Raw genomic sequence first — 25180 nt, 5'->3', positions numbered from 1 at the left:
GCAAATAGGATAAGAGTACCCTTTGCTAAGTCCAGTTGCCACTGTGAATTTTGGAAGCCACATTATTAATAAACTAGTGCTCCGGAAATTTAAATATTAGTGCTAAATTAAAACTTAGTCTTTTAACTACACATGTGAGTTGAAATATTTTGATTTCAATCGCGCGTTTTCATGTGATAAACCAAAATAAGTGTGCAAATACCAAAGGGTACCCTTTGCTAGGTCCAGTTGCCACTGTGAATTTTGGAAGCCGCATTATTAATAAACTAGTGCTCCGGAATTTTAAGTATAAGTGCTAAATTAAAATTTAGTCTTTTAACTACACATGTGAGTTGAAATATTTTGATTTCAATCGCGTGTTTTCATGTAATAAACCAAAATAACCTAGCTCCCATTATGCTTATTAAGATTTCTACCTGTTTCTCATTTGTTGTTTTGGACCTAAAATGAAAGGTTTAAGCGTTTTATTACACCAAATTTCCTTTAAATTGTAATTAACTTACATTTTTGTAGCAGTTCCCTTTTAAAATACCGGTGAAAATTCTCCCAGAATAACGAAATCAATTGTCCTCCTTTTTGACATTCGTAATACCTACTTTTTCCCGAAATACATTTTCCCTTTTTCGAAGATCGTTTAGAATAGGAGAATAGGGAAAAGAGGAAAATCCTCAGGGAATTTTTATTCATGATAGGAGGAAAGAGAAATGAGGAAAAATTCCTAGGGAGCTTCTTTTCAGAATGGGGCTGAATATGTTTAAAAACATTTTTATCAAAGTTGATAAATATGACATTTGACCAGTTTTGTTACACAAATACTCCCACGAACACAGGCAAAAATATTGGCTACAATTTGTCATTTTGTTTGCTATATATACGTTTTATCAGTGCACTTGCACAACATTCGCATTCGCAAAAGCTCCGCATTGATTATTGCGAATGCGAAAGCGAATGCGAATGTTGAAATTAATGCGGAAGCTCCGCGGTTGCGAATGCGAATGCGAATATTCGCAACAACCCTGCTTTGAAGCGCGGCCGAAGGTCGCCTTCTCACAAAAGGAGTTGTACGCGCAAAAATATTGCATATGGGTATTTCCAAACTGGCGTGACACTCGTATGACAAAATGTTGAAAAAATCAAAATTTTAAAAAGGTTTATCTAGATTGGTATAGCAATTAAATGGCCCCTTATTCAGTAAAAAAAAATTACAACTGTTAGTAGTAGCGATTTAAAGACATTAGTAAACATACGCGCTGGCGTGACGTTACAAAAAACAGAAGTGGATTTTGACTTCGATTACAAAATTGCCAAACTCTGCAAATTGGGCAAGACTATTTGTATAAAAGTTTTTGTAGTAAAATTGGAAATTTTTAAGGTTAATTTTCCAAGTTTTTAAATTTAGGAATCTTTTCTGCTTTGTGTTTAATCAGCTGAACTATATGAAGTGACGTTACCTGGCGTTACGTTACTCAAATTTTCATTAAAAAAGTTTTGTTAGTATAGTTTGTTAGTATAGTATAAGTATAGTATAGTATAGTATAGTATAGTATAGTATAGTATATAGTTAGTATAGTATAGTTGATAGAATTTTTAACGGGAAGAAACATGCATTTTATGTCGAGCTTACTTTTTATTTTGACATCAGCGCCACTAGCGGCTCCATTTTTTGCAAATCTATGTCTTATTACTAGGGTTGAGATTTTAAGGCACTAAAAACTTGAAAAAAAGCCGAAAAAAGGCATTTATTTTTTAATTTTGTTATAGTTATAAGTATGTACATACCTTGATGTACAATGTGCATGCCCAATTAAATATATAAAATAATACACACAGTGGTCGAAATATTAGCCGAACCACTTTTTTCCAAGTTTTAACATATAATTTTTGTTGATATATAACCTTGGCTATTTTTTTAATAAGTCTCCAACTTTCTGCTTTTTTTAAACTTCTAAAAAATCAGTCCTAATTTTTAGCTATTTGAAATTGGTATTTTATTCTATTAGAATTCAATAAGCTACAAAACTTACTACTCGGAATCTTTCAAGGAAATCTGGTTAAAAAGCTCGAAATTTAAATTTTTCTAAAGATAATATGCTCATTAAAATACATTTGTGCAAGTTTTATGTACAGTATGTAATAAATAAATACACTTTTTAAAGCTTCATAAATTGCACTTTATTTACCTAAAATTAACAAAGAACTCAAACATTTTTAAACGACTTCAAAAAAAAGGGGGGAGGTTATCAATTCGTCGGAATATTTTTTCTTTTTTATGTATGCTATCGCATGACTTTAGACCATGTGAACCGATTTCAGTAATACTTTTTTTATCGGAAAGATGGTACCTCAAAGGTCGGCCCGTTATTTGGTTTAGATCCGATCATTGGATCATGAAAAAATTGACGGTACTCATAAATTTATATATGAGAATTGAAGTCGGTTGTATTTTTTGCCTAAAAATTACTTGTTTAATACAAAGTTCTATAAACACAAGATGCGCTCAACATTCAAACGAAATAAAAAATGTTAAAAAATAGTTTTAATGTTAATTTTCCTCGATTTCTGGTTTTTGGTTTTCAATGGAGATGGTGATTCCTCACGATTGTCTCATTTTCTTAATATTTCGAACACCGAAAAATTAGCTGAACTTGTATTTTTATTATGTAGCTCATTTTGGTGGAACGAATTCGAAGTTGGCAAATTAAATCTTCGAACCCTTGTTAAGTCAATATCAGTGTACTCTTTTAAGTTGTAAAATGTAAAAAACAAGAGTAAGTGAGAATGCATTGCATATTTTTAGGACAACGTTTTCATTCGCAGTTAAAGCTCAGTTATGCAAGACTTAGACTTCACTTGACTTGAAAATTGTATATCTGGCAAATGAGCAGCGCGTGTATGTAGTTACCCAATAAAATAACTTCACTTAGAAACTTGGAGAACTATAGATTTTTGATTTCTAATTTAAATTTCTAAGTGCAAAGAGAGCCGTGAGAGAATCATGCTGCCACATCATTTTTTTATATATTTTTAATAAAATTCCTCCAAACATGCCAAAGAAATATGATTTATGGTATAAATGAGATTCATCTGGCAATCGAAAAACAAACTTTCAAATAAATACAGAAAATAAAATAAAAACAATCACAATTTGATTCGCTTGAATGCATTTATTTCAATTGTAATTTTTATTCAATTTTACCCCAAATAAATTCAACGGTTAAGATTTTTCGTGTACAAATACAAAAGCTGAGGATAAAGAAATCGATAAAACGCAGTAGATGACACGGAGAGTAATCGTTTCTAAGTTTCTAGGTAAGTCAAGTCAAATCTAAGTCTTGCATAACTGAGCTTTTAAACTTTTAAGAGCTCTCGAAAAAAGACGAAAAATTCATATAAAGTGACGCGCAAGAAATGAAAAATAAATTTTCTTCTATAAAAATTTTTTAAATCAGTTTGAAGCTCTCAAGAATAAAATGCTCGTATCAAGGCAAGGCGAATTTATATAAGGTGTGGTTTCATCAGCTGTGAGTGGCGTTTGATTGTCTTTCGCTAGTGAGTGAGTGAAATCGTGAGAGTGTTTGTATTTTCTGTCGCCCTTTTTCCTTCGGGGATGAATAACTGAAATTTGACAATGGGCCTCTAAAAGCAAAAACAAAATACATGTTATTGTTTTATTTGTTGAATCGATACCACCTTATATATCTTCGCCTTGTATCAAGGGGCATATCAAACAATTACTTAGTAGCATTAGAACAAAAACAACATTTGCGTGTATTTTGTTCTTGCTTCTGGTATCGAAAGTGTCAAAAACTGTTCTGATTTTTTTTTTTCTAAATCAAAGCGTGCCATGTGAAATACAAAACAATAAATAAATTGAAATTGGAAACAATAAAATTTTTTGCAACTTTCTTTCTCAGTAAATTTGAACCCAAAAACCCACCGCTTATGTGCGTTGATGGGTATGGTGTTTTTTTTTCGTGATCTACTTTTATTCCACAGCAGTCAAAAGTATGTTTTCCCCAATTCTTCTATATAGCCGTGAATTTCCACGCAATTAAAACTTGCGGTGCTAGGAATTTTAAATATTCGCAAATATTTGACTAACAAACAAAATACGGGCACGAATTTCAAAATTTCAAACCTAATTTACCAGAAACTCTCCACACTAACAAATTATACAACAACAAAACAAACGTAAACAAACACATCAGTACGAAAATCTAATTTCGCCGGTAACACCACCTTATATGAATTCTCCATGTCCTCACTACGTAAGGTGAAGAAAAACGAAGGAACGAATTCCAGTGTTGTAAAAAAATAAAAGTATGAAAATGAAGAGGTACATAAATATTAAAAAGGCAAAATATACAGAAAACGGCAATGTAGTCAAAAAAGGCAAAAAAATTGGCAAAACTAAAATTTATGTTTTTAATCAAGGTTAAAATGAAACGAGCGATTCTTTAATTTTTTTACAGATACGACCAAGCAGACAAAATAGGCAAATGCCTTAAAATCCTAACCCTGCTTATTATGTTTCAACTAAACATGTCAAATGTGAAACAAATCAGAGCATAAATACGGGTTTTCAAAATATCTCGACCCTGGCGCCACCTAACGACACCATTTTTGGCAAAAATATTTCTACTTACATAACCAGTATATATTATAAATAGCAGCCAAATTGGCCTATAAATAGGTTACATAGATATAGGACTTAACATTTTTTTTTGCGCGGTAGACTTTTGAAAATAATGGCACTAGAGAAACCAAGTAAGTTTTTGCAAATTGTTTTCCGAAAAAATTTAATTAAGTATTAATAAGCTGATAAATTATATGACTATTATCTTCTAGATCCGGACTGAATAATAAAGAAACACGCCCACGATCAATTAATAGAAAAAAATGTGTGATTCACAAACAGTGTGGCCAGACATGCATTTTTATTTGAAGCGGTTGTAATTTCAATTATGACTTTAATACTCATTTGTACAATTTTGAATATGGCATTATTTGACTTCTATGGAAAATGGAAATAAGACCATATGGCCTTATTGCGTATGATGTTATTGCACCCCACCATTTCTTCCATGAAAAGCAGCCTCTCATTTAAACACAATAGCCGTTCGGAATCGGCGTAAAACTATAGATCCCTCCCCTTTTTGTGACAATACCAAAGCGCACGCCACAAATCGGAGGAGAAGCTCTGCCAAACACTAATATTGTGTGGAAGCGCAAATCAATTATTATTATTATGTATGTACATATATCAAAGATATTATATATTACATATATCTAGGGGACTCACAAGACGTGTCTTAAGAGTCGTAATATCTTAAAGTTTCAACATTTTGCTATGTAAAATAACGGCTAGAATGGTTTTAGAAGATCCGCTGTGTATGATGACAGCAAATTACTATATATTTTTTATAAGTTTAATAATATGTTGGTGTAGTTAAAAATCTTTAAAAATCAGTTTAATCGATATTTTTCATATATAAAAATGTTTAGACCAGAGGTTCCCAAACTTTTTTTTCTCTCGTAGACCCCTTTCAAAAATTTCCTGGTTTCGGTGGACCCCCCTGCTGATACATTTCTAAATATTTCCAAAGCTCGTAAAAAAAAGTAAATGTAAAAATTAGATCTAACAATGTAAATTTGCATTGCGGGTGAATTTAAACACCAAACTCAGAGTGGCCAAAATAAAAGTAAAATATTTTCTTGTGTTCTATTTATACAAGTAATGTGATTACACACTTGTAGGTTTTAAAAAATAGAGCTCGTAAATGCATCAAAATACTCTCCCGCTCGGAAGAGTTATATTTTTTAAGAGCTCTGCGAGCGCTAGCGTTATTTACATTATCTTCACCATAAACTTATCAAATGTTCGGCTCACTCATTACTTTGCACGTGGAGTATATGTAAAATAGTTTATTTGTGTTAATGGCATCATTTTTATTCCGAGATTTAAAGTGAGGTGAAAAAAATTTATCACATTTTTAAAATACAAAACTTAAAAAATCAAAACGGCTAAGCTTTTTACGCCAAACTTTTCAGAAACTGAAAATAGAGAAAAAAACGAGTTTAAAAAAATCGAGTCAGGTGTTTGTGCCACGTGAAGTGACCAGGCAGTAGTCCAGCAAGTTGTCTGCAGTGTCGTCTGCTCAGTGAGAGCAAAAAATTAGATAGACCTTGTGAGATTGAAGGCAACATGAGTTTGGCCCACCTGCATCCCCTCGATGCCTCTCAGTCATTTCTGAGCGAAGTATTCACCCAGTTTCTGATGGTGGCTTCGATTGCCGAAGGTGGGAGTGCTAAAACTAGTTGCGGTCCGAGGAATGCCTGGTCTAAGCCAACTCTGGCCAAATGATCAGATGTCTCATAACCAGGTACACCAGAGTGACCTCGCACCCAGAGTAAAACAACCTCGTTATGTTCACCATCATATTTTAGTCGAGACTTGCATTTCCGAACTAGTTTAGAAGTACTTAAATAGAGGGATGGTCAATGCCTTAAGTTCAGCTTGGTTGTTACTGCAGTCATGTAAACTCCTTCCCCTCCACCTATGTTCCACCACGTAGTCCATGGCTTTGAGTATTGCAATTACCTCAGCTTGGAAGACCGAAGCATATTCCCCTACAGAAAAGTGAAGCTTATCTCCATAACCTCGAAAAATACCCCAGATCATGACCGAGAGTAAGTTTTGGAGCCATCAGTGAAGATTCGACAATGTGTGAGTCCGGTCTCAGCGATGTAATCAAACCAGCATTCAGTCTCAGGGAACTCAACATTATAGAATCTCTTCAACAAAGGTAATGGTGGCGTACTATCCTGTAGCATTGAAAAGACACAAGTGCTTAAATTTCTGCCGCCAGCAATTTTCGCCGTGCCCCACTCATTGTCATACCAGCGTCCGGTTCTTTTTAGTCTGCAGGTGGCCATTAAGGCTTCCCCACGTATGAAAACACAAAGTGACGGTAAGTACAGCAGTGCGTCAAGAGCACTATACACCACTCAAAAAAATTAAAGTTAAATAAAGAGGCTAAGTATCAAGCAACCATTTTGGTTCTTTACATCGACACCAGATAAATTTTTGTGGACCCCCATTTACAACTCATGGACCCCCATATTTTGTTCACGTCACCGTGGACCCCCGTCGAGTGTTCCGTGGACCCCTGGTGGACCTGGACCACTTTGGGAATCACTGGTTTAGACTTTAAGGTATTACGACGTTTAGCACGCCTTGTGTGTGAATATCCTAATTATATTTATGCCCCTACATATGTTTTTTTTACATCATTTAAATATTTTCGACCCAATTATAGAATGGTTTTCGGTTGATCTTTTATTAAAGCAAATTAATTTATTAAAGTGCTCAAAAGGATGAAACGAATGTTGTGGCCTCCTGAAGCAAAGACAAAGTCCTCCCTAAAAATTATTTTGTCCTCCCTTAGGTTTAAAAGTTGGCAAATCTAGTGGTGGACAACGCAATAATTTACATAATTTCCAAAGAATATTAAGAGGGAATTCCCAACTTTGGTATATGTATCAGATAGTATTACAATTTCGTACTTCCGACAAGATTAATTAAAATTTGCATATGTATAGGAAGAGGTATGTGCCAACTCATTTCTGAGAATTCCCCGATTTCGACAATAAAATTCCCCGATTTTGTCCGAAATTTCGTAAAATTCCCCACCCATAAATATCTCTTGGTTACAAAAAAAAAAAAATAAAACACAAGAATTTCTGTTCTGTTTCTTTCTGTTTATTTTATTTTTAAAAGTATTCATAAACCAAAGCAAACGTTTATAAAGTTAGTAACCAAAAATAATAAGTTATTGAAAAAACTTAAGTCGTGCCAATTATATTTTTTTTTTGTTATTTAATTTGAGTTTTTCTTTATAAAAATATAGTTTAAAAAATAACGTATAAATCCAAGTTTCAAACTTTGTGCGATAATTGAAAAAGAAAATCAACTATTTTTAATATTTTTATTGAGCTTTGTACCACGATTGTTTATTAGGAAAAATTGAAAAAGCAACAAAGTCTAATCGGTAGAAGTTATAGCACTATTTGCACTTGATAGTAGTTGGTTGAATAAGGAAAATGAATTAGCAACAAGAGTTTACGGGATGTACATAGCCAGTGGTTAACGCTTCTGACTTTGAACATCGAATTCGCAGGTTCGATTCCTGCTGAAGTCTAGAAAAAAAAAAAAAAAAGAAGTCTGATGAGGAGATGTGGTGATCTCCAAAATAGTGCTATAACTTCTACCGATTAGACTTTGTTGCTTTTTCAATTTTTCCTAATAAACAATCGTGGTACAAAGCTCAATAAAAATATTAAAAATAAAATGTTAACAAGCCACAATAACATTGACGAAAATCAACTAACTTTCCAAAAAATTTCGAGCAAGTGCAAGTTTCAAGTGTCTAAAAATTTTCGTTTTCATTTTTTGCCGAAGTTTTTGCGGTTTTCTTCCATACAAAAATAAGTTATGTTTATTCATTATATGAAATTTAATAATAATATTTTTTTTTTGCCATTAATAATATAATTTTCGGCCATTTGAAACTTTATTATACTAGAATTGTACGAGCTGAAATTCCCCACAAAAACGGTCCATTCCCCGATTCCCCACGCAAATTGAAATTCCCCGCCAATCGGGGAATTCCCCACGAGTTTGCTTCCCTAGTGTCAATAAAAACCAACTTTCGTTTCTTATGTTTGTTATGTCGTTTTAAAATAAGGCTATACAAGTATGCAATTGACAAATCAATAAAACATGCAAACGTAGTAATAAATTCATCGATGTAATGAAAACTGCTTCCGTCTTTTTGGGGCTCAGGTTATATATTTTAACTTTTCCCCGTCACTTGGTTTTCATGCGATGAGCTTGTTTTTGGCGCGTTTTTTGTAGCATTCATTGCCATAAAACAAACAAACTCACTCACACAGCATAAGGGCATGCATATTTTATTTATTTAATTGGTTTATACAATTATGTAAGTTTTTTATTGCGAACACAAGTTAAAAAAGCAGACAAAGAGCGTCCAACAATGGCCAAACCATACGACGACCTTGATTGGTTTCGCTTTCATGCGGCGCTTGAAAGTGGCCTCTCCGCCTCACTAACGTGCTGCCTTCGCACTCCCCTACTTCTTATATGTACATACATATATATATATATGTATATACATATTTTGATGTTGTGCTTTGGGGCTTTTCACAGCATGCTAATTAAGGCAACACATTCATCGTCCATTGGGATGCACAGAATGAATCGTCTCCATCTTAAGCATCTACTTTTACACCTTTTTGAATTGCAGTCAGAGTGTCAATGTTAATTTTAAATTTAAATACATACATATGTACTTACTCCCTCTTCCACAAATGACCAAATAAACATAGAAACAATAGTATTTATGTGGTAGTATTGCATGTGCATTAGACTGCGCCTTAGTTGTATGGAGAAAAATCTTTTCTTTAGGGGGAGCAAGACTCCCCCTAGAAATGTTCCTTTGGTCATAAAAACGAGCCCTGCGAAAAAATTTTAAAATCGGATAACGGAAAGACGTGCCTCAAAGGCTCTTAAGTTCAGAAAATTCGTGGAATTTTTTCGCAACATGGTCAAAATTGCCTATAAGTCAGTGGGACATTTAATATGTTTTGGTGACACGAGATGTAGTTTTGTCCCCCAATGTCAAATATTTTTAACCCGCCCCAACTTTCAAAGTTGTTGAAGTTTTTTCCACGTAAAATTAACATTTTCTAGGTTTTGAGAAGTAAATTTTTAGCCCAGTAAATTTAAATCAAATTGGTAGGAAGAAAAAAATTTGTAGTAGCGAACTTTTGATGCAGTATACTTCTATTTGACACGTAGATCATGGATCCACAGTTTTGCACCCCAAATTTCATAATGGAACCGTCGTCCATGTTGGATTTTAGGTTTTTTTGGGTTTTTTTTCCGATTTGCAAGCTTATATTACATATTTCGTAAAAAACGGTTACCTTCAAATTTTTAGATATTTTAATTTCCCACATTTTTTAATTATAAGCCTTTTTAAAAAATCATTTTTTATTTTAAGTAATTAGAAAAAAGTGCGAAATATTTCACGGTTTTCCTGTTCTTTACGCCGGATTACAAAGATTGAAATCTTAAAATGATTGCACAGATGTCCACCATTGAAAACAGTGTGGCCTTTTGAAAAATTCAACATGGTGTCTCAATATGGAAATGAAGTTTACGCCGCTTCCCTTACATCGCTTCCCGGTCTTGATCTAAACGTCGCACAAAAAAATGTTCCTACAAAATGGCTACGTATTTTCAGAAGAAACTGTTGATAAATGGCTAGGCCTGCCAGATATATCTGTTGCCAAACCGGGACACTTTAGGGAGGGCCTCTCGCCCCCTTCTCTTTCATTTCGACGTGCGAAAGGATGTAGTGCAATTTTATTTTGACAGACATCACAACTGAAGCACAGAGAATTTTTCACAATGCATGCACCTTTTTTTATTCTTTATAAAAATACAGTTTATAATAAATATATGAAAAACATAAAAATAAAATTGTTAAACTTTGTGCTAAACTCGGGAAATTTCAATAAATTTGCATACAAATTTGCAACAGACTTTTTATACAAATTTTTAAAATGAAGTTTTGCAACCCATTAAATTTTAGTTGATTTTTGGTATTGTTTTTACTGAGAGTTTCTTCCATACAAACTATGTTCGGTAATTCTTTTTATATGGAAGACACTGTCAGCAAAAAAAAATAAATGCTAAAAATCAACGAAATTTGCCGGCAACTTCAGACATGCACTTTATTAATTGGCTCAACAGCTACATTTTCAAAATTTTTCTAAAAGATCTGATTAGAAATTGTAATCTGATGGAAGAGCTTCCGAGCCAATAATTTTGTACGGCACTGTACTTATAAGTACTCTCGGTTTCATGAAAAAAAAATATAAGTACAAGATAGCATTAAAATATCAGTCATATTTTTCGTTGCTGTGAACTTGGTGTCAGGTAATAAGATCAACGGAAATAAGGTCAATTGACTTTATTTCCCACCCTGGTGCGAAATAAAGTCAATTGATATTATTACCTTTTTAAAAACGAAATAAAATCAATTGACATTATTTCTCTTTCAAAATTAAATTTGCTTAGCTTCGCGGCGGCCCGCGTCAGCGCGCCACACCGCGCGCGTCGCGCTCGCGCTCGGGCCCCGCGTACCCCGCGCGACCGGCGCGCACACCACGTCACGCTACGCCGCGGCCCCCCCTTCCCCGTCTCCCCACGTGCTGTAACGCAGGTAGATTTATTTTTTGTATACGTTGAAATAAAATTTTTATATATTTTAAACATCGAGGGCTTATATTCAATAATACCCCCTATATGCACACTTTTCACAAAGATGAGATTCTGATATAAAAATCCACCTAAGCTTTAACTGTCATCAGTTATATTAATGTTACCTTATATAACGACAGGTAATAAGTCCCAAATGGTTTCTAAAATCACAAATTAGTTTTTGTGCAAATTGCAGATAGAGGGTATTAATGAATTCAAGCCCTCGATATTTCACATTTTTATATTTGTAAGTTATTGGAAGCAGGGATGCCAACTTGGCTCAAACCGTGCCATTTGTTCCTATTTTACTTCAAATGGCACTTAATTTTTCAATTTGGCACAAAATGCCAAAATGGCACTTTTGTAAAAAAAATAACATTTCAATACATTTTTGTGAAATCCTTTGCGTGTACTTCTTTTTCTCAACTAAAATTTTCTAATTTTTAAAGGCTTTTCAACTGGTTTATCTTATTTTATCATTGCACTTTTGTTTTGAAAATGTGGCTTTATTTTATTGCTAAATGTGAATGATTAAAAGGAATTACACCTTTTTTATCACTTTTATTTTTCTATTTGGCACATTTTGGCACTTTTTTATCCTCAATATGGCACCTCATAACTAAGGAGAGTTGGCAGCCCTGATTGGAAGATTTCTGCTGTGTTTTGAGGCAACAACTTGTCTGCAGTAAAAAAGCATATAATTTGTGTTTCAAAAGTGTGTGAAAACCAATCAATTAACTTATATGATCTCGGTTCCGATATTAAATAATCAATAATTGTTTATACCCGCATTTTGGCACATTGGCTCGTTGAATGTGCCATCTAATAAATAGTGTCGTCGTTCTCCTTAGCTGCTTTTAAATAACTGCTGGCGGAGACATAAATACAGTGTAAGAAAATTCTTTTTCTGTAATTGTTTCCTTATAGAAAGGTTGGGTTCTTTTCCACCTTAGACATTCCGAATTCGTTCAAAATATGCTAATTTAAAACACAGAATTCTTTCAGTGCTGCTCCGGGGTTTTTGGACATGTACTGTTTCTTCAATTTAATAGTGTTCGCTTTATTTTTGTAGAAACGAAAAATCTTTTGCAAGTTATGGATCATTTCTCCACTCTTTCTTCAAATATTTCTCGTATTCCAGCTGTGCGCAGGCGTTTAGTTTTTCGCATCGTGTTTTTACATATTCGTAATTTAAATTTTTTTTAATATAATCAATTGGTGGTAGTTCATGATTGTGTGTGGATTAATATCACAACACTGAGGATTTGGCAAAAGCCTTTTTCATCTATTAAAAAACAACACTTACGGGGCAATGTTTATTGTAAGAACAACATTTTTTTTCTTTGAATCGACATACTTTAAGCATTGTTGACGCTATTTCCATTTGAATGAGGAAATAGCGTCAATGACTTTATTTCCAAATTTTTGTTGACTTTATTTCGCTTTTGAAAAGGTAATAATGTCAATTGACTTTATTTCGCACCAGGGTGGGAAATAAAGTCAATTGACCTTATTTCCATTGACCTTATTACCTGTCACCGTGAACTTGTTTCAAACCTTCTGTCTTTTCCTTAATATAATTGTAAAACTCTGTGCACGTCATTTTGAACGTATTTAGGTACATATACTAATCATCAACTATTGCTTGTGCAAAGTTCAACTATTTCGAAATGTGACTATTTCACAAATGAAACCGGTGCACTGAGAGAAAGAACTTTAGAGTTAAAAAAGCGTGCTAAATTAAAAAAATACGCATATGAAAGAGCACCAACGCAACTCGTAGTACGTTTAATTATACAAATTTTTGTATTTAGTATAGAAATATTCAATTCAAATACGCCCATATTAAAATGAAGCGATTTGAAATTACCGATTGGTTTTTACAACGCTTTTATCAACTTGCAATGTTGTGTTCCAGAAACTTTCAATGTTGTGGATCCAGAAACTTTCAATGTTGTGTTCCGACACCAAAGCAAAGCTTTGAAAAGCTCCTATAAAAAAGCATAGTGAATAGGGCGAGGTAGATGACATCTAGATGTCGCCCTATGTACTACGTTTGCTACACCGGAAATAGACGACACGCCATTTCTTTAAATAAAATTAGTTTGACTATTGTCAACTAAATCGAATGCTTTGTAAGTGAAGTGACTTGTGGCCCACTTGAGGTATAGGTGGACCAGTTGGTAACCACTTTGGGACCAGTTGGTAATTAGTTCGTGGGACCAGTTGGTAATCAGTCGGGGAGCAGTCCGGGAACCAGTTGGGAACCAGTTTGGGACTAGTCCGAAACTACTTACCTTCGGACCAGTTGGGGACCAGTTGGTATTTTTAAGCTCCTGTGGCCGTTTTAAGGGTAATTCTTGGGCTCCTGCACTGCCGCTCGGGGTTTCTGCCTTCTACGGTGGTAATTTTGGGCCGGGTTGCCTGTTTTGGCGGATTGTTGTGCTGTGTGCCGCGTATTACGTGTACCGGGTACCACTTTCTCGAGCGAATTGCTCTGGGGAACCTGTTGTGTGAGTTGCTGGCTTTTTGGCTAGACTTTGAGGACTTTGAAAATGAAAAGCGTGGGGCGCATGTAATACACTTGAATTGATATGAAAAGTAATATATGAATGTATGTATGTGGGTATATGAATAACGACCGCTTAAAATCGATTTCAAAGTTCTACTTTCGCTGTAGAAATTTTAGGTCTGCGTTATGTAGTTTGACTATTGTCAATTAAATCGAATGCTTTGTATTGCATGCGCTCCACGTTTTTCATTTTTAATTTCATAGATTGTTTATAATGACTTTTGCTAAAATTTCAAAATCAAAAGTTATCAAAACAAATTCTATGGGACTGAGAAGTATTATTTTCTACTTTTTAGTCCATTTATAAAAGCGTTGTATATTAAAAAGTTTTTTTATATTATTTATTCATAATTAAGTTAAAAAAAATATTTAAATTCCATGCTGGTTGTAATGGGAATTGAACTCTGACCCTCTGGAAATTAGCAAATTGTGGCAGGTATCTTCGCGCACTCAGCTACAGCCAGACATGTAAATGCGCATTTAAATGTTGAGTTTGAATCAATACAACGTATGCGTGTTATGAAAGTATTATTTTTAAATACGAAAATTTTTAAACGATAATCAAAAAAAAAAGATTCATGTTTACTATGCGTTATTTCCCTCAGTGAATTCATAACATTTTTCTGAATATTACAACGCGTTCTTTCTCCTAGTGTAGTGATTTTTGAACTTTTATTCAAATTTGTGCAATGAAATCAAAAACCGGGACACTAAAACGAAGCCCGGGACATTTTAAGGTTGGACCGGGACACCGGGACAAATAGTCTGAAACCGGGGCATGTCCGGGAAAACCGGGACGTCTGGCAGCCCTATAAATGGCGAAAACGGCGACCATGTAAAAATTGTTCGCTTTTTTTGCTAATTATTTACAATAAAAAATTGACTATTATGCAATTTTGAACACTTTGTGAAAAAGTGCATGAACATTGCACGTTTCCGATACCCGTTTTGAAAAATTTTTCGCAGGGCACGTTTTTATGACCAAATGAACCTTTCTGGGGGGGAGTCTTGGTTTGTATGACAAAAGTGCAAAATAAGGTGCAGTCTAATGTACATTGTACTATCTATTTCATCCGATACCCTGCAGAGAAATTTTAATTCTAGCTCACGACTGGTAATTTTTTCAATAAGCGTGGTATAAGTATCTTTTTATATGTAAGTAAATATTTAAGCTAATATGTACTTTTTTATTAAGAACGGCTTTGTACCAAGAAGCTGATGAAGATGTTGGCGAAACCCTTGTTCAGTTGTGTTCAGTTTCTGTCGGTCGAAAGTCTGATACAGTGTTAGTGTGGTACCTAAAGGGGTTAATTTCGTTGGCAATTTTACAGAGAGGATCCCTAACGTGCCAAATAGTTGGTTTTGGTTTCATTAAGAATGTGCGGGTATATGCTGGGACTGCATGTTGTTATGCTCCTTGACGCTTCTCTGTAGAGGTTGTGGCTCCAGAGCTCAGCGAACGTTGGATAAAACAAAGACATGCGCAATCGGAATGTCCTTCTGGATCGAAGTTGGCAAAAGATCGTCCTTCTTTTTTCGAAGCCGCAGCTCTTGCGTTTGCTGTTGCATTTAGGGCTTGGTATTTATTGTTTGGTAGTTTTGCTTATTAATATACTACATTCCATGCTCAGAAACATTCAAATATTCCGTTATCTGTTTTGGACAGGAAAAAAGCGCTTCAAAAATCACGGTAATCTTGTTATCTAACACTAAAAGTGTTCCGGACCTTTGTCTTAAGGTATTGCATAGGGGCATCTTCAAAAATAGTTAATTGATCCCACTACTAACACCAGAGTATGAAACTAGTATGAAACTCCATCCCAAACCTTTTGGCTTGCTATAAACTTGAATTGCAACTAATGCGAACACACTGCTTATTAATAATTGTAACACTCATCTGACCACTACTGTATTACGACCGCTAATCGGTGAATTTGACAGAATCAGCTGAGCAAATGTGACTTCATAACGCAAATTCAATTGTGTAGTGGTGTAATGGTGAAAATAATAGGCAAGCGTGCGATATAAGTTTTTTCATTTCCTACAGATGTGGCGCTCGTCAAAAAGTCGATGCAGTTCTGCCGGCAAAGAAATGCATTCAACCCGAAATCGAGCCACGTGTGTATGAATATCACAGTGCAACAAGATTCTACGTATTTGATGAAACCAAAAGTAAATGAAAGTTTACACCTCTCATAAGAAAACCCCAGACGGATTTTGACCTTATGGATATCGTATAAATATCAGTGCGAAAGAATGTTGGATTCGCTTCATGTAAATGCTCCTTAACTTTTACATTGGAACAGGCATAAACTCACTTGGAACAGGACTACTCATCCTTAAAAACAGTAAAAAGACTATTTTTCGATGAAATTGTACCACAGCTCCACCTAGCGTAAGTTATAGGTAGAGATAAACATTAAAAATAAGTCCTCGACCCAAAAAAAATTAACACGCTATAACTTTCCAGAAGAACTTCTTTATTTGATCGAATTTTACAAAATTTTTTTCTGTAGACAGGGTCACGAGGTGTAACCTTTCATTTCCTTTTGGTTTTATTAAATACGGAGACATGCAACTCAATTTTATTCGCAGTTTATTTAATTAATTAGTATATTTGCTTTATTTCTACACAGTTTGCCATTCAATTTTATTATTAATAAATTTTTTCGCATTGTTTACTTTTTGCTTGCAGTTTTGGAATTTTTTTAACATTTTTCTTGCAATTTTGGAATTTTTTCTTAGTTACGACCGTTTGCATTTAAGTGATACAAACCATGCTTTCAGAGGTATCAGAATAGTAAGGAAGTCTTAAAGAATTATTATTCGAACCACTCAGGCTACTATACGTACAGAAACCCTGCAACTACCGTAAAAATGAAATGCAGGTCCAAACTACAGAAACAAAGAGAAAGAAAATAACTGATTTTTACCTACCTGCGAATCCATGCAACAATTAATCAAAAAAGAGGTGAGCAGCTAATTTCTACCGAGGATGTACACACAGAACTGAAACTACTGGTTGAACGAAAGAATATAATCCGCTGAGACGTACCTAACTATGAACCAACGACGATTTAACACGGCTATAAATAGTGACAGACAAACAGAAACTATTCAGAACGAAAAATGACACTGAAGATGGCACAACGCCGAAACCGGTTTGTCTCCAAACCAAATTTGACAAGGGATGCCGGAAAATCGTTGCACATTACATCTTAAAGAATTCTTAGTGAATCATTATTTCCCTTCTCGAATTTTCTAAAATGAAGTTTCCTGTGCAAATTTCGATCGGTAAAGGAATGAAGTTAGCGCTATGAAGAATTTTTTCGGAATTTTCTTAAATAAACCGTACATAAAAATCTCTACGAGTTCGTGCCAACCAGTTCACATGATTTTCTTTAAAGATTCGTAAAGAAATTAGAATACATTGGCGATACTCTTTAAAGTTTCAGGTTTTTTTTTGCAGGGATTTGACGACATGTATGTTCATGTGGGTGGTCCAAAAACAGTAAAGTCGGAATTGTAATGCTCTCACCCCTTAGAATTGTTCTATATCGAAAAAGTATACCCCTATTTTTGTATTTTGAAATCAAAAAATATTTAGAGGTCGCTCAAAGCACTTTTCGTAGAAATGGTGTAGAATTCTTCAAAAAAAATATTTTTCGATCGGAAAACTCTTGTTCTCTTCAGGAGACTTCCAATAATAATACCCAATTGTTTATTTAACCATTTTTTAATACTAACGATTTTTTATTGGTCCCGTATTATATTTTTCGGTATTTTCGAGGGTTTATGGTGGACCAATAAATTATAGTTGCGATGAAAAAATTGTTAAATAAACAAATAGGTATTATTTTTGGGATTCTCCTGCAGATAAACAGAGTTTTCCGATAGAAAAATATTGATTTTTAAAAATTCTATTCCATTTCTACGAAAAGTTGTTTTTTCCCGATATAAAATACATGGAAAACTTTGGGCGCTTTGAGCGACCTTTAAATATTTTTTGATTTCAAAATAAAAAAATAGGGGTAAATTTTTTTGGTATAGAACAATCCTAGAGGGTGAGAGCATAAAAATTCCTACTTTACTTTTTCACATGCATTTTTGGGCCACCCTAATTATGTGCATTGTACATGTGATTTCAAAAGTATTTTCGAATGTATTTGTATTTTCAAAATATGTACCCTATAAACATTTTGGCGAACGTTCGAAAATTACCTTCGATATCCAATATGAATATCGAACTGAGAACGAACTCATAACCAACCCTAGTTTTCCAACGTTCATAGTGTATTGGAAATACATTCGAGATGGGTTCGAAAAAAATTAAAACCATAGTAACAAGAGAGGAAGTGAAATCCAGCTCATTTTCGAATGGAAATATAATGCATCACTCTCTCTCATTAAAATTTCAATTCGATAATGGGCAGGACTTCGAATTCATAACGAAGGAAAAATTCTTTGGATAACGAAGGTTCCGTTTTGCTGGAGAATGGCCTAGTTCTCGAATCGAATACTAAGCTATTCCACATTCGTTATCAAAGGTGAGACTTGAAAAAAATGTTAGTTTTCCAATCATTTTCGAATTGTTAACCAAGCCCAATATTTATTGGGTATTTTCTATTTAAATACCTTTTGTAAGGTATTTTGTATTTGTATTTCAAATAATTTTTATGTGAGTTATTTGTATTTTGTATTTAAATATTATTAAATAACTCAATGAGAGGGGAGACCAGGATGTTTGCATGTCTTTAAATAACAAAATATTCATTCGAACAAAAAATGGTGGGTAGGATTGTAAGTCAGGCAGATTCCGCAAAAAGCTTCGGAAGCATTGTCCGGAGAATGCATCAGACTACGCTGATCATGCTTTGAAGTGCCATCAAAATAAATATAAATTGAGAAAGTTTTATTGTATGGCAATTGAGAAGTGCATGTTAAAAATTTTCGTAAATTCACAAAGGACATTTTGGCACATGCAGCAGTGCATAGCATGCCTTTAGGCACTTAGTGTTAGTAGTCGCGCCTAAACGATTATTTTACCATTTCATTTAATATCTCTGTAGATTACACGTGAAACAAAACTATAATTATTAAAAAAAAACTCTGGATTTATTTCGAGAGGAGTGTGCAAAGCTCAGTGGTTAGCGCTTCTGACTTTGCACATCGATGATGCCGGTTCGATCCCTGCTGAAGTCTAGAAAAGTAAGTATGATGAGGAGATGTGGTGATCTCCGAAATACCTGCTATAACTTCTACCGCTTAGAATTTGCTGCTTTTTCCAATAAACAAACGTCGTACAAAGCTCAATTACAATATTTAGATATTGTATAATATTTATTTAATGGCGGCCATTCCGCGGTTGCAAATGGCAAACCCCTGTAATATTTCTCCTATATTTCTGATGTGTTTGTAAAGATTGCGATTTTCTGCAGTGAGTGTGCCGCAAGTGACTACCATTAATATTATCCAATAGATAATTATATACGCAAAGGTATTTATTAGCTATTTACCAACACACACATGGACATACAGGGGTGCATATCTTTTTCGCTAGCCTTATGAAACATTTATGTACATATGTAGGTCTCCAAATGAATACGTGTGTCAAGTTAGCACTACACTTTTGGAAATTGGAAAAGTTAACTACGGCATTAATTGTAGTGTTTTTGTTGTAAATTTGTTGTGGAAAGAAAAAATTTGTAGCTCTAGTTTTTTAAGAAAAAATGGTATGTAGTGCTAACTTGACACCATACACCTAGTCGATAGAATTGAGATATCGAGAAAGTTACTACGTAGCGCTTGAAATGATATTTAATAAAAGTAGGAAATAATAGATTTCGATGGGTACAACATTTTTTTTTTATTTATATAATTACACAAATTAAAAGACTTATCTCAATTCCATCGACAATGGAAGTTAGCGCTACATACCATTTTTTCTTAAAAAACGAAAGCTACAAATTTTTTCTTTCCACAACAAATTTACAACAAAAAAGCTACAATTAATGCCGTTGTAACATTTTCAATATCTCAATTCTGTCGTCAATGGTGCATGGTGTCAAGTTAGCACTACATACTAAATTTTGTTCGAAAAAGGGTCAACTCAATTTTTCCAGAAAAACGAAAGCTACAAATTTTTTCTTTCCACACCAAATTTTAAAGTTAAAAGCTACAATTAATGGCATAGTAACATATTGGATATCTCAATTCTATCGACTAGGTGTATGGTGTCAAGTTAGCACTACATACCATTTTTTCTTAAAAAACGAGAGCTACAAATTTTTTCTTTCCACAACAAATTTTAAAGTTAAAAGCTACAATTAATGCCGTTATAACATTTTCAATATCTCAATTCTATCGACTAGGTGTATGGTGTCAAGTTAGCACTACATAACATTTTTTCATAAAAAACTAGAGCTACAAATTTTTTCTTTCCACAACAAATTTACAACAAAAACACTACAATTAATGCCGTAGTTAACTTTTCCAATTTCGAAAAGTGTAGTGCTAACTTGACACACGTCAAATGAATTCAGTTGTCACAATTGCATTCCTCCCGGCAAGTGCATGCGACAACGCTGTCACTGTCGCGTAAGTAATTGCAGCTAATAACTTGCATGTGCATAACTACACACTATATACATACAATTCTTTTACGCATGTTTTTTATATTTTAGTATATGGACTTTTTTCGCTCGAGTTTGACAACATTAATTTTTGTATGCCGTCATGAATTCCACGGATTGTACAAAGACATTTATGAAAGATGGTACATTCGTGATTAAATAAAGTACATCATACAATAATACAGTTCACCTATTTGTATATTTAAATTTAATCAAATACAAGTACATATAAACTATGTTTATTTTCTTTTCAGCTTCCGCGAGGAGCGGTTTGGCAAAGCCTCTTTCTGTTATGTGCGGTGCATTTTATTAATGGTGAGTAATTTTAAATTTTTTATTTTTTTTTGTTTTTTGTATAATATGAATTTATTTGTTCAATCTTTCTTTCGAAACTAACAATAAGTTTTCAAATCTTACAGACAGTCATTATATTTTAATTTTCTGCCGCAATGCTTAATTTTAAATAAAATATTTTCTTATACATTGTAAATTAAAAAACAAATAAATTTCGCATAAAAATATTTAAGACACAAACTATTATGCTTATAACTACTTTCATTACTTTGCTGTTACCTTCACCATTACCATTAGTATCGCTATTGCCACTGGCAGCGCATAAAAACTCGCCCCGCCTTTTATGTGCTGGCAAAACGAAATATACTTGTTCACTTTTTTGATATATTTTTTATTTAATCATTAACACTAAGTAATGACAAACGCCTCGGATTTTCAGCAAACTTTTCGATTATTTCCTCCTGAATCATCTCGCGGTTTTCGGTAACGAGTTTTCTATGGACGCTCTCGAGTTCAGAAAGCCTTTCTTATCCTGTTGTGCTTCTGAGCCAGTAGAGTAAAACTCTACGAAGTGTACTAAACGTTCGCTCCACAGTTGCTGTTGTGCATGGAAAAGCGCTCAAAATGGAAATACACGTATTTATCGCTCGTAGAAATTCGTTTTCTTCCTTAAATAGATCTACAACTTCAACATCCTTCAAATCTTCTCCGGACAAGTTCATTTTATCTTTTTTCCATAAATTGTACCAAAGAATGAGTTCACTGCCCATATCTAGATCATAGATCTGTTGAAAATGCTTCTTTTGTACCTTTTCACTGGAACATTTAAGTTCTACCCAGAATTACAGCGGACGACGGTAAGGCGGTCTGCGGTAAGTGGACAGCTGAACAGTTGCCGCAATCAAATCCGTCAGAGTGAACACAATTCGGCGCACGACGCCTTCCGTCAGTTGTCATTTTGATTTGAAAATTATCATTAACGTACGTAGATTTTCTAGAAATAAAAATTTATGAAAATATTGGCAAACTTGTGGACTTAATAAACTTACTACAACCAACATTGTGCCGTCCCCGTTGGTTGGTAAAAATAGGAATAAATTTAAATCAACCGAAAAACGTCGCGGGAAAGGTCGCTACCGCTGCAATTAAGAGCTATTCCATATGCCTTTGTGAGTTTTAGTTTTGATAGCGGTTAACCGTCGACCGTTTTACCGTCGTCCGCTGCAATTCTGGGCTTGAATCGAATACAATGGGTGCAATCTAGACAGTGAAAAATCTGGAGTATTTTTTATTGGAAAAGCGTAGTTGTAAAGAGTCCGTTAGTGAATCCAGGTACGGTGCTATTATAGACGGCCGCCAGTACTCATTTTCAATCACTGATGGGGGTTACTTCTGTTTTTTTTGTTTACCTGCCAAATGTGGTAGAGAAATTTCTACTCCTAGATCGGTTATAATCATACGAGATTTTTTAATTAACTCCGTAGTGACTCCTTCTGCATTTTTGCGATCATAACCACTTAACCACTTCCAAAATATTTTCAATATGCTGACCAACGGCAATGAGGTTCCTCGATAGCAAAATGTTTGCTGTAGGTTCCAGCAAGGTTGCATATTTAGCAATTGTTATTAAAGCAATGATGAACATCGGCCTTGTTATAGCAGCACACATTTGATACGTCGACTTTCTTGTGAAAAAGTTTTCCTGAATAGACAACTTTTCTAAAGCTTCCACAACTTTACAAAAATTTTCTGAAATCATCTTGTTTCACACAAAGGTGATATATTCGGAGCATAATTCCAGCGTTTCATTGATTCGCGAAAAAAAAGTTTATCACATCTTTTAAGGAAGAAATAGTATTTCTTATTTCTGGAACCTCGTTTAAGTCATTCACAACAAGATTTAACGGAAGAGGAAGTGTTTTTCTCGCTGTGGTTTTCCATCCTGTTCATCACAGAATGGTAAGAAACTGAAATGGGTGTTTCTTTCAATTCTATACCAATTCAGTGCTTAACGTTGTGCTTATTTCACTGTATCAACGATGAAAAAACGCAAAAATAACGGGGGTTTTCTCGACCCTAAAGTTTCCCTTAAAGAGAACACTGAAGAACGGAGGGAAAAGGCACTTAATGCGCTCTACTCCTGTAAGGCTACAATTGGGAAAGACTGGGGGCTACGACCGCAGATAATACACTGGATTTATAAGGCGGTAATTATATATGGTGGGAGGCGGTTATGGGAGGCGGTTGACATCAAATCCTATGTACGAAACCTGCAAGCATGAATATGCACAACAGGGGCGGTTTACTCAACGCCCTAGGGGGCACTAGGGACACTCCTTGACATTCCACCCATAGACCTATACGTTAAAAGTACCGTATCTAACGACTTAGGGCGTCTAACAGTAACAGACTACGAATAACTTGCAAGGGTCACGCCACAATCCTCGACAGAGAGGCGGTGGAGTACAATAGCTCTTACTATCAGGACATGGAAACTGACTTCAATCGAAACTATCGAAACTTCGATGTCCTTTTTCCCGACAGAAGTGACCGGGAATTTAATATTGCTCTCACGGGCGTCTTCAAGATGGACATCGGAACAGGATCTGGAGTGTAATGAACGATTTGGTCTTATATATGCAGCTTTCGGTTCAAAAACCCAGATGCTAAATCTTTGGTACTGTACAAAAATTTAAAATTATTATAGAGTTAGATGTGTCAACAAACTTAGAAGAGGAAGAAGTAGCCAAGGATGACTACGACTTCTGGCAACAACACTAACAGCACGCCATCTTTCAAAAAAGGTAAAAAGGTCAACGAAAGGTGACGAAGTGAAGTCAAACCTATTAGAAGAGTGGGATCAGCTGAAAAAAGGCACAAATTTATCACAGCGCACGACAGTGCGCGCGAGTGACAAAAGCAGACACAGTAGCATGCTGAATTGACTCGCTTATATATACACGAGATTTGGAAGTTTTTATCCAGACGTACATTCGACATGTTTGAGGTATCGTTGGAAAGGTCTTGCAGAGTGTGCCGGTTTAACTCATTAAAAGCGAAAGCAAAAGAGAAAATTTAGAGGAACCAAATTTTGGAGGATACTAAAAGTGAGGTTATGTACAAAAATCCATAATAAAAAGTTTCGACCTCTATAAAGGGGTGTCTGTACGAGCTGAAACATATATGTAACACTCTTGAATCTTTGTTATGTAATAAAAATTTGCATAACAGAAATTCGAGCGTGACATATATATAACACTAGCGTTTAAAGAGTTAAGGGGGTATGTGGGTATACCCAACATATTTAGTGTTATTCCCTAGGTCAATACCTTTCCAACGTTACCTTATATATTGAGTTCCGGCAACTAGTTGGAAAGATATAGTGCTAAATTGATTTTGGTTCGTGTCTCCACTACCAGATGCTTTGATATATATGTGACGTCTGAACGTACATTCATTTAATATTTTTTTTTCAAACTTTCAGGAATTAAAATTCAAAAATAAGTAATTTTTAAACTACCACCAGTGTTGCCACTATTGGTATTTTCCGACCAAATTTGGTAGCTTATTTTTCATTTGGTAGATTGGTTGGCAAAGTAAGATTTTGGTAGGATAGTTGAATTAATTTTTTAAATTCTTAATTATAAAAATATATATTTCAAACATCATTTTGCATATAAATATTTGCCAATTGTACCTTTTAAACATTCTCCAATCCTGCCTTTAAAAATAAGAAACCTAATTGGTTTGGCAACTGATGGAGCCAATGTTATGGTTGGAGACTTGAGTGGGCTGAAAACATTATTGAGTGCAGAAACCGATTTATTTTATATAAAGTGCACATGCCACTCACTTCACCTTTGCTCAAGCTACGCTTGTAAAAAATTGCCGAAAAGCATTGAGACACTGGGCCTCATGCATAAAAAGTGAGCTTAAGCTCAGACTCCATTTTTGCACTGATGAGGTGAGCTCAAACTCTAGAATTTGTACTGAAAATCGAGTCGGAGCTTAAGCTCACTTTTTATGCATGAGGCCCACTGTGCCGCAACATATATAGTTTCTTTTCCCACAGTCCTAAGGGGATACATGAACTGAAGGAATTTCAGGACTACTGTTCGGTAAAACGCCACAAATTCTTGGGCATATCTCAAACTCGATGGCTTTCACTAGGAAGCGTTGTGTTGAGAATAGTTGAGCAGTGGGATAGATTGAAACTTTATTTTGTTTACTGCTTTTACAAAGTAAACGGTGTGCGATCTGCAGACCTTGCAGAAGGAAGGTGTTGCAAAACCAAATGCTATTTTTTATTTCTATCGTATATTTTGCCCATAA

The 25180-nt window shown here is 34.6% G+C and overlaps 1 protein-coding gene across 1 annotated transcript in view; it reads left to right on the top strand.

Annotated features, from left to right (window-relative positions):
- Positions 1–25180, top strand: part of LOC118757213 (serine-rich adhesin for platelets-like) — a 258283-nt gene that overhangs the window by 173793 nt on the left and 59310 nt on the right. The window contains 1 exon segment of the mRNA XM_036491945.1: positions 20809–20869. Within this exon segment, the coding sequence (XP_036347838.1) occupies positions 20809–20869 (61 nt within the window).

This window comes from Rhagoletis pomonella, unplaced genomic scaffold (assembly GCF_013731165.1).
Source record: "Rhagoletis pomonella isolate Grant_MI unplaced genomic scaffold, Rhpom_1.0 Rhpom_scaffold_00002, whole genome shotgun sequence".
NCBI lineage: Eukaryota > Metazoa > Arthropoda > Insecta > Diptera > Tephritidae > Rhagoletis > Rhagoletis pomonella.
Note: the sequence above shows the minus strand (reverse complement) of the source record. Positions and strands in the feature narration are given on the sequence as shown.